Genomic DNA, 11226 nt, shown 5'->3' on the forward strand with positions numbered 1-11226 from the left:
AAATCGTAAATGAAAAAAAAGAAACTTTAAATCAAGTGATAAAAAGTAAATATAAGTGAATTAAATAAGATTTTACCAAATAACTGGGGATTAATAAAATGATAGAAGTAACTCGGAAGTCAAACAAAACAATTAATAAATAAGGAAAATACCCTGTTTTATTTAATAATACAACAGTTACTTGGCTGTGTTCCCACATTGTCATCTTATTTTCATGTCCATATTTTCAATCTTGTATATAATATTTTACTCTTGTAAATAAATTTACCCACAGAAATATTTTTATTATTATTACTTCCACTATCAAATACAGAGATATTTATCATATAAATAATCAATCCATTGATAGCTTAACTACTATAATCTCTAGAATATAAGAAAGGCAAACAATACGTGCTCGAGAAAAATGAGAAAATACAGTGCGAGTTGATGTTCACTAAAGTGGCCGAAAGGGGGAGTGAATCGACATTTTTATAGCTTCTATCAGCACGATCGAGATATTAATACTCTGGGGATTGCTCGGGGAAGGTTTTCTCTCATTCTAAAAGGGAAATTTGGCAAAGGTTAGTGCAAGGCCTCCTAAATAATCGTGTGAAAACCACGCTGAAAACGTATCGAGGTCATGGATATCGATTCGTCTATCGTTCGTGCAACCAGTTCCACTTCACATATACATACATATACCATACACATAGACACCCGTTTCATGAAACCCATTCCTCCTATTGCTACTGAATTACAATGGCTTCAGTGGAAAACGTGGGAGTCTTAAAGTTGAAATGCAGTTTGCTCAAAAGCATAAACAGAGAACTGGGGTCTACTCACAAGAGGGTGGCAAATATAAAGTGCAACGCATTTTCATAATTGAACCGTTGACTTGAGGTGAAACTTTATATGAAGCATTCCAAAATTCGCGTAATCATCCGACTGAAAATTAAAAGCTATATTATGTTTTGGCTTTATTATTATTATTCTTATAATAACATAGGTATGTATTCTTGTATATATTTATATATATATGTGGATCCTGTGCTTTAGCTTTCCTGAGAATATCGATTGACAATAAATCTTAGAGAATTTCAACTGCAGAAAATAGCGACCAAACATGAATAACTTTTCCCAAATGTAAACACGCAGCATCATCCTTCATTTTACTACACCATGCGCATCAAGACTTCAAATATAAACACTATAAATTCGTACTCCTTCTTATGCACTCGCGTCAAGAGTGTAAACATCGTCACACAATTATGTATTTTCAAAAGAACAAGGCTTACTAGAGTGTTTGTTTTCCTTAAAATAACTATTATTTCGTGCCGAGAGACACCGGGCAACACCTTGACCTTTGTTGGAATTTATTTCTCAAGCTTGTTCCAAGCTTAATTGAAGCACTGGCTAAAAATCTGAATAAGATTCTGGTCACAGGCACGAATGTTTTAATTTTAGCTTCACTTTGGTAGAAAAAAACATCTAGGATTTTTATTTAGTAGAATCTAAATATTTGGTTAATGATGTTCTGTATGTGTTAAAAATTCAAGGGAAAATTTTTTACCAGATTCTACAGAGGCTTTTTACCGAACTAAACAGCCTTTTTTGAATTTTACCAATTAACTAGATTTTACAAAGAATCACAGTATTTCCCTATATCTTTCACCGGATAAATCACACAAAGCGATTAAATAGTGGACTGAATTGCCGCGTAAGGTCGTCGAATATTGCGAATTGTTCAGTTTAAACGTTAACCGGAAAATCGAGCCAATATCATCATTTTCCGTACGCGCCGAAGCGGCAAACGGAGGAAAAAAGTCAGATATATTTATATATAAAAATAAAAAGAGAGGTAGAAGGGTAAAATCTAAATGGAAAAATAAAAAACAAGGCCCGAATGCACACGGCCCGATACGAAAAGCCATTGGTAGCAATGAGTAACGAGAGCTTCCATAAGTATCGAAAAAACATCGGTGCTCGACTATCTCGTTGCACGGGCCACAATAATGCGCACTGTTAGAGACCAGTTTCTCTTCCTTTTTCTCCTATGTACCTTACGAATGCATGTATATAACTCACATAAATGTTGGTACAAGTAACAGTAATGGTATGCACAAAAATCAACAAATATTCATTTTATGTATTCCTTGTTATCATAAATGTGAATAGAAATAAATACATGTTTGTTCCCGATTCTTCAATAGCTTGAGGTTATTTGAAAGAGAATTCTTTTTTCTTTTAAACTCAGCAACTTAATGTGTTGCAGTAACCATTACGTCAATTGGGAAAAGGCACTTCTTCAGGCGTGACTTGAATCGATAATATCGCGTCTCATCTGACTCGGATATTTTACGATAGACATAAATACACATCTACATAGAGCGAATAATAAAAATAGAACAAAAGAATTGACGAAACAGACGCAGATGATGCATAGAGTTTTTTATGTTGGCTAGAGATTTTTTGAGCATGTTACCGGGGAAAAAAAAATTTTTTTATCTAACAGCACTATCGAAATACGAGAAAGGGGGCTGGATAGAATGGAGAGAAGCAAGGGAGATCATAGACTAGGGAAAGCTTGACCGGCCAGTGATTCCGATATATTCGATTTCCTGAATGCGAGTGGGGAGGAAATTGATTCGTTTGACGAGGGCCTGAGTTCGTGTCATCCGGAGCATTTTAAATAAAATGATAAAGAAGCTTGCACGTGGAAAAAGACCGGGTTCTCCTCTATGTTACCAAACTTTCCTGCTACTACTGCAGTCCAGTGCAGACCAACGACATAAATTTAATTTCCGTTACATCACAAGCAAATCTGCCATCTGAAAATTCACGAATATTCATAGGGGCGTGAGTGAGGACGGAGAGAAAGAGAGAGCGCAAAGAGAGAATGCTTGAATATTTTAATGAAAAGTCATTCAAATAAGACAGAAAGATAATTAAAAAAAAATTATCTCTAGCTCTCTTTGAAGTTCGTTTCAATGAGAAGGGTAACGAATCGTGATAATTACCAAGGATAAGTCGATAATCATCAGGATAGTTGTAATCGTTTTTTGCAATATGACTGCTTATATAATTGGCAACGTAATTACGACGTCATTGTTAGAATTCACTATTTATAGCAGCTCTAAAAAAAATCTGTCCTTTTTTTATCATATATATATAAATATTTGTTTCGCGCTCTTCATTTATGAAAATGATATTTCATGTGAATTCTTTTAGAGAATTCAATTTTCATTTTATACGACAAATAAATAAATATTTTATTTAGCTGTGTTTGTATGTAGATTTAAAAAAATGTGCGATATGAATTTCACGACTAACCTAATTTACGAAAAAACTACGCTCACCCACGCTAAACTCCCACTAGAATAATAAAACCCAACGAGTTATTCTACTAGATAAAATATTGCACGTGCCTGGTGGCGGATATGCCTAAGGAAAAAAAGTAATGGTAATTAATGCCAAGAATCATTATCTATTAGTAGGAAAATAAAAATAAATTCCAGCTTCTGTGGCAGTAGATTATAATTTTGTATATCAATAGCAATTAATATTTTTAATGGATAAAAAAAATGTAAGTGCAAAAAAAAATATGCAATTACAATTTTCATATCAATAAAGATCATAATAAACCAATTACCTCGAAAATTCAATTATTAATTTAATAAAAAAAAATTAATGAATTTTTTAAAATAACTCATTAACTTTTAATTTTCAATTTTCACTTTCAATTATGTAAAATAAATAATTTAAAAAAGTGATCGTGCGGTTTTTCAGTGTTGAAGGGAATATTGAGCTAATCATTTTATTAGCAGCTACTTTTAATCTCATAAATAATGAACGACTCTTAATGGACGATACTTGGAATTATAATAAATAATTACAATCTTGATTTCGTCCTCTACACTCTAATTATTCCTTTAACATCAATCTTCGTGATATTGACGCAAAAAAAGAAGAAAATACTACAACTTGAACTCATGAATAAAAAATTTTTTTACTCTAATCTAATCATCAGCATCTAAAACACGAAGAGTTGGATTTACATTTTACTTTACATGACTGATTACATCAAATAATCAAGATTTGTCAATCTTAAATGAAATATTAGCAAATGAATTCGAAATAAAAGTAAATGGCACTTTTACTAGGTCATTAGTATCAACACTTGAAAAATAAATCACCAGATTTGATTGAGTACAAGTACCCTTGAATAGTATTTGGCCCTTCAATATGTGTCCCTAACAGATTGCATGCCTGGTACACAATGGTGGAGAATATTAAAATACACTCAACAGTTAATATTCGTAATCAGTTATTGAATGTGAATAGTCTCAATCAATTGAAACGATCTTATTGGGTATAACTTGTACCCTATAATAACCTACGACAAGATAAATCAGTAAACATACATCCCTAACTCTATTCGTAATAACGATGCATCAATGAATCACATTCGTTATGCTCTGTCACACATGACACCCTAGTGTCAAATAGATTGATCGTTAATTAAATACCACGATTTTGTTGGTGCATTCCAAGCAAAAATATTTCATTCTCTCTCTCTGCTTTTGTTTTTTCATATTCTCCATAACAACATTTTACAGATAGGTTAATCGAATGTCGCTGGCAATTTACTAGATATATCGAGCATCAAAAATTGTTCATAGACTCTTGGGATATTTGAGTATACACCAAGAGCAAATTGTGATCAGTCTATCAACGTTCGAATCCATTAAGCAGTTACGTATTATCTCACAGCGGCTTAGCAACGGTAATAAATATTGATTGCCCAACAGTGCTGCATGAACGTACAAGGCAGAGCGAATGCGTTAGCGAGAAGAAGCGAGATTAGGGTCGAGAAATTTTGGTCCCGGGTGACCGAGGCTCAGCCTCATCGGCTACCCCCTTAAGTAAGACAAACGATCTACTGATGCCCCGGTTCCGCCTGCTCCAGTCTCCACCTTCTGAATGACCTCTTGACTAAGCTCTACATACATCATGTCTGTTTCTGTTTTTCAATTGTTTTGTTATAAATATAAGCCTGCAACTACCAAATATTTTGCAGGAATTTACATGTTTAATTAATGTATGGACTTGGAATTTAAATACCATTGGAACAATACTTGATGCAAAGATGTCAAGAATTCTTAGTTTTTTTATTTTAGTACTTAGAGAATTCTATTTAACCTTACAATCATTTGAAGTAGTTAAGTTGATTTAAATAAAATTATTAGACTTTTACTACAGTGTTTACTTTAATTTTAACTTTAACTTTATCATTTAATTTCAACACTAACTTCATTTTTCAATTTCGTCGTTTACTTCAAAAATTTTGACTATACTTATTATAATGTTGCAGGCAAACTTTGAAACACTTTGAAAATTTACCCAAACATTATTCCAACAACTATTTAGCTGTATTGTTCAAGAACTGTGTTGTACTAAATAAGAACATCATAAAATTGCATTATATTTAATTAATTAATTAGATAAATAGTAAAATTATTTTTTCCCCCCCCTATAAATGACGACAATATGTGTTCCAATGTATACCGAGTTGGATCTAAAAATCGAAAGCTGAAAATTTTTTTCTTATCAACAACCAGCCGGAAAATCATTAATTTCCCAAGGGTTACATCGCTGCTGACAATGACAATCATTCATTGCATGCGGGAACAGTGGAAATGTAAATCCAAGGGACTTGTGTCGGAAACTGTCATTTTCACGTGTCGTCAAGCTGCAAACTCTAAAGCTAGAGAAATTGAGGTACATACATTTTGAATATCGAGAAGGAGATGTAGTCAAAGCTTCCATGTTAGATATATAGCTAATGAGAGTATACAAGTTGACATTTTCATTCGTATTTACCTGAAAGATACTCATCTTTCAGGAGTGTATGAAACTCGGAAACATACTGTGTTTATTGCACACTCATGAAATTGGATATTTGCAAACGCAATTGCGCCTATAAATGCAGCACCAGCCCGCCAGTAGAGTAATGTATGATGTTTGTTAAATTGCGTATTTAATAAAACGCTTGAATATAGTAAAAGTTAATGAAACTGTGAGTTATGATAAATAACGTATAGTGAGAAATGATATCAGTAGTTTAAAAAACAGTTTTATAAAGTCAACTGAACAAATTTTTGTGGTCCAAAAACTCGACTGGTTGAGTAGTAAATGGTGGATGATAATCACCAACATTAATAGTCTGGATATGGGCATTTTGTATTACAAAGTATATAGGGATTATGTATGTATTTATACGCATGTAGGAATACCGTTTATACTCCGCGGTGTATGTAAATATACATTTGAAGAGCGAAAATCCAAACATCGCCTGCCACCACAGCATGTCGGGAGTTTACCCGTTATCTGTACAAATAACTCCCGTTCATTTGAACTTTGATTCCTGCATGGAATTAATTCCCATAATACCATTGGGAAATATTATAAATATTTTTTTCGTATAATATTTTCTGAATAACATGATCGATTTTATTGAAAAAAATATTTCTAGGCTGGTCATGAAAAAACAATAGCGAAAACACATCAATTGAATCGCGTTAGATGTGAATGAAAAAAAAAAAAATGAAAAAATAAAAGACAGTAAAAATATCAGATGAACATTATTTTATCAGCCATTGCAGCAGTATAGGAATTTCGTGAAAAAGTCAAAACACCGAAATAATTCAACGTCAGAAAGTAAAATCGATTTGTAAACTCGGTGAAATCCTACAATTCTTGTTGTGAAAAAGGGTTTGAGTGAGTTTAACTGTGAGTTTTATGCATTTATCTTTAATAACTTAACGAAAATTTAAACTACATAGAGCTTCTAACGATGTTGGTAGTAAAATCGTTTCACACGTATTCCGAATGTTTTGCACAAATGAACTATTACGAAACTCATTATTTAACGAGTTCCTTCGAATATATATATACTTTCGAGTGCTAGACTAAGTAGTTAATTAGTTCAATGTTTTCACAAATTCAACCACTCAATCATTCAAGTCACGTGGTGTAATGAATATCAAATCCTTGATTTATAATTGATGTAAATACAAATCACTTCGATGGTATCGGTTTGTAGACAAGGGATTTTAAAAAAAAGAGAAATTCCTTTTTTAAAAGGCTATCCTGTTTTAATCATGAGTTGCAATCATGTTTCATAAACAACAATGTGTAATCTGCGAGGAATTTTTTTTCAACCTTCAATCATGGATTTAACTGTTGAAGAAGAGATTCCATTTATCGTTACAACTGTCACTCCTTTTATTAGAAATAAATAATAAAACACAACATCATATGGCTGCCATGTTCATACTCGCTAATATTTATTTATTAATATTTTTATTTTAATTTTGTTTTGTACGAATAAATATAACATCAATTCGGAGAGATTTTAATGAAAATGTTTGATGAAAAATGAATTGTATCAATAACTTTTAATATCAAGTAGAATAATTGTTAATAATTTTAATTTTATTTTGAAATTATTGCAATACGAGAAAGATTTTGTATATTGATGAATAATAAAACATATTTATTGATATAATTGAAAAAGAAAATAAAAATATTTATTTTTCAATTATTTATTTTGTAAATAAAAAAATTTAAACACTTACATAAATATTTGTTAATAACCACAAGTATCTTTATCTGATGATAAATAAAATTCAATATCCAGAATATTCTGTTACGTAAAAAGAAAATATATTTATTCTTAAAAAAGATTCGTTTCATTGAAAAAATTATTTGACATTAAACGATCTAAATTAAAATGATAAACTCCTATTTATATTTAATTTTTATGATATATATGAATATGAAATTATTCTATTTCAATGAACAATAAATTTTTATTTATCATTTATTCCACGTAATATATTTAACATTTTATAATTAAATTTTAAAAAAATACCGTTCACTGATCTCCAAAGAAATGTCTAGCGCGGAATTTATTTTGAATTCAAATAATCATGTGATCGAGTAACAAATAAATTCAGCCAATCAAACATGATAAAATAAAATGATTTGTGGCGCATGCGTAGAACAAGCAACGATTTACCTTTTATGACACGTGCGTTTGTTCGACCAACTTTGATAGGTAGACGTTGTTGTCACGCAGTTCAGAAGCACGTAGTACGCTCTCCGTAGAGAATATTCAAGAGCTAGTATTGCAGGCGCTGGTACGCACAAGTTTATTATCATCTCAAGCATCGAGGAAATTCTAGAGACTAATTTTGGTAAGTAATCATGATAAAACACGAATTATTTATTGGGTGGGGTCAGTTTTTTCCGATATAAAAGAGATAGTAGCACTGTGTTACCATTTGAAGCCACGTGTAGGATGTATTTTTAATGTTTTTTGCTTTACCCGCGTGTGATAAGCTTTTAAACTTTATTCTCAGCTTCTTCTGTATCTTGATATTTTTTTTTCGCGCTAAGACACAATTGCACAACATCTGGATGTCTCAAATTATTTCGTACTAGACTCTACATTCGTGCAATACGGTTAACATATTGGGTTATTTCTATACTATTTAATTATCTTACGTATTTTTATTTCATAAATTTATTAATTTTCATTATCTACAATAATGACATCGTTGTAGAAAATCAAGGAATATATTATATTAAATATTTTTATCTTGTGCGTGCCAACTTGTCTTAATTTCCTCGTCTCAAATTCCAAGTAAGTTCGTACGTAAAAAAAAAGTTCTAACATCACAACACTATCTGTTGTCCAAATAAGAACGTTACTTTATATAAATAAGATTTCGAGGATTCACAGTAATTCGTGAGCTCAATTAAACCTTACACTATACACTCATGTCTCAAGACTATAAAGCTAAATATCAACATCATTTTTTTTGTTTATTGATTTCTCTGACTGATTTTCTTTATTCTTTCTTTCTATAGATTCAAATCAAAGATATATAAAATCTTTTACCATGGTATCGTCAACAACTGTTGAAAATGGAGATACAGTTCCATCAATAAAAGCCTCTCCAGCTGAAGGAATTCCTCCAGGAAATTACCGATTAGTTGGTTTGGACATTGATGCTACAGGAAGAAAATTTGTTGATGAAATTTGCCAGATTGCGGGCTATACTTCGAAGTCTAAATTTGCTCAATACGTAATGCCCTTTAGAAACTTGAATCTTGCAGCACGAAAAAGACACAATTTAAAGGTTGTAACTATCGGAAAATACCGTGTGTTGAAGAGTAGCAGAACAAACTCAGTAAGTAAACACAAAATAAATTCAATAATCTACTTGTAAAATCTTTTCTTTTCTTTCTTCATTTATTTTTGTTTTCGTTCAGGTATTGAAGACTAAGAGTGAAATTTCAGCAATATCAGACTTTCTATCATGGTTAGAAGAAATTAAAAAGGATAATGAAGATGGAATTATTTTAGTCCACCATGAATCGCGTAAAGTTATTCCGGTCATGCTATTAGACTCATTGATGAAGTACAAACTGCTCGAGAGATTCAAAAAAACTGTCAAAGGATTCGTTAATGGATTTGATGTTGCCACTTCGAAATGTGCCAATACTCTGCAAGCTTTTTCATTACGAACGTTATCTCATACATTATTAAACGAGGTACGAGTTTATTGGTAAAATTTATAAACTGCATGTTACCAAATACAATATTAATGTTTATTTTTTGTTTACGTAGAAAGATCCGTGTGATAACGCAGAGACTCGAGCTCGATTAGTGTACAAAATTCTTCAACATTTAAGCAACGATGAAGAGAATGCAGAAACTAATGAAGGGAAAGAAAAAGATGATGCTACATCCAAAGCTACAATTGAATTCATCAGAGAATTTGTTCAACCCGTAGAGGCAGAAGAGAAAGAGCATGAAATTCAAAAACTTATGCTTGAACGCGAGTATAGCTTAAAGCCTATTTTCCGACCTCTTGTCCAAATGAGTCGTCGTGAACGTCATCACGCTACTCGTTTACGTGGACTACTTGCTGAATCCTACATCGACTATACACAATTGAAGGTTTGTTCAGCTAAGTAGTACTTTAATCTTGTCATCTTTGTTAAAAATTAAATTGTAATATCTAATCTTGTACTCATTGTACTAATAGGAAGCATGGGCCGCAGGTCAGAAAGAAGCTTTAGAAAAAATGATCAAGGAAAAAGTCGCAAAAGCAACAGTTAAAGAAAAAGAAGACCTCATAGAAGTACTCGAGTGCCATTTTGATCCTGAGAAGAAACCCAAGATTAATATTGAGACTGATGTTAAGAAAAAGACTAAGAAAACTCAAAATGTAAAGAATAGCAAAGATGTGTCGGGAACTGAAAGTCCAGATACTACAACAGTTCATTCACCGCCTCAGGTGAAAACTGAAGTTGTTGAACAGGAATCTACAAAAGTATTAGGTTAATTTGCATCAGTGCCTTATACGTACTACGGTACCAATAATCGATAAGAAAATGCTTTATTTTTATTACACATTCTAATCAAGACTCTGCGATATATTTAACTTACTAAATATTGAGATTTTTAGTTTAAATTTATTCATATTCAAATAAGATATATTTGATTTTCATGTTGATGATTTATAATTATTTATTATAGATCTTATTTTATTTTTTGTTCTGAATTGCGGAGTTTATTAAGAATCGTTATATTTTTTCTAATAACATGTTCTCGGAGAGCAATAAGATATAAATATATATAAATATATTAAAAAGAACAAATTACCAATGATACGGGCGTATCATTATATAAGATTAAATTAATAAAATCGTGGCTTATATTTTTAATTAATCTTAGCTAATTTTTTCATTGTTACTATTTTAATTAATAGTACTGAAATGTACTTATTTTTTTTCTTTCTTTTTAATTTATTAATTTTTTTTTGTTTATCAGCATCGAACAAATAAATATTTGCCATGATTAAGAAAGAAATCATTATAGTTAATGAATTATGTATCTAATGAATGCCTGCTATTTTCTAGTTAAATTTGGATCTCACTGATTATATAAATAAAAAATGTTTGGATGTAAATCAAGAATACATGTGATTATTACTTAACAATCTCCAGTGTACCCAAACATAACAGATATTTAAAATAATTTGCGTTAAGAAACAAGCATAAAACAAAATATGTCATTATTGATAGAAATTACTTTAAACGAGACAAAACACTATTCATGCAAACATAAGAATCAACATTAAAGTAGTAGGAGGAGACTAGTGAGCTGCA

At 31.3% G+C, this 11226-nt stretch overlaps 2 protein-coding genes across 3 annotated transcripts in view; one reads left to right on the forward strand and one right to left on the reverse strand.

Moving 5' to 3' along the window:
* LOC118066939 (E3 ubiquitin-protein ligase MARCHF3-like) overlaps positions 1–11226 on the reverse strand; it is a 107642-nt gene that overhangs the window by 84793 nt on the left and 11623 nt on the right. The window lies entirely within an intron of this gene.
* LOC118066937 (maternal protein exuperantia-like) lies at positions 8078–11034 on the forward strand. Its single transcript, XM_035083383.1, has 5 exons — positions 8078–8240; positions 8917–9239; positions 9322–9603; positions 9680–10012; positions 10101–11034. Exons 2-5 carry the CDS (start codon positions 8949–8951, stop codon positions 10398–10400), a joined length of 1206 nt encoding a protein of 401 aa, XP_034939274.1. The 5' UTR covers positions 8078–8240; positions 8917–8948; the 3' UTR covers positions 10401–11034.

This window comes from Chelonus insularis, unplaced genomic scaffold, assembly GCF_013357705.1.
Source record: "Chelonus insularis isolate UGA/USDA-ARS -01 unplaced genomic scaffold, ASM1335770v1 contig_358_pilon, whole genome shotgun sequence".
NCBI classification, from domain to species: Eukaryota; Metazoa; Arthropoda; class Insecta; order Hymenoptera; family Braconidae; genus Chelonus; species Chelonus insularis.

Bases quoted from the DNA above. Each gene is read 5' to 3' on its own strand.
- LOC118066937 (XM_035083383.1), top strand. From the start codon at position 8,949: ATGGTATCGTCAACAACTGTTGAAAATGGAGATACAGTTCCATCAATA. The intron at 9,604-9,679 runs GTACGAGTTTAT...TTGTTTACGTAG, and splicing joins CTCATACATTATTAAACGAG to AAAGATCCGTGTGATAACGC. The intron at 10,013-10,100 runs GTTTGTTCAGCT...TTGTACTAATAG, and splicing joins TCGACTATACACAATTGAAG to GAAGCATGGGCCGCAGGTCA.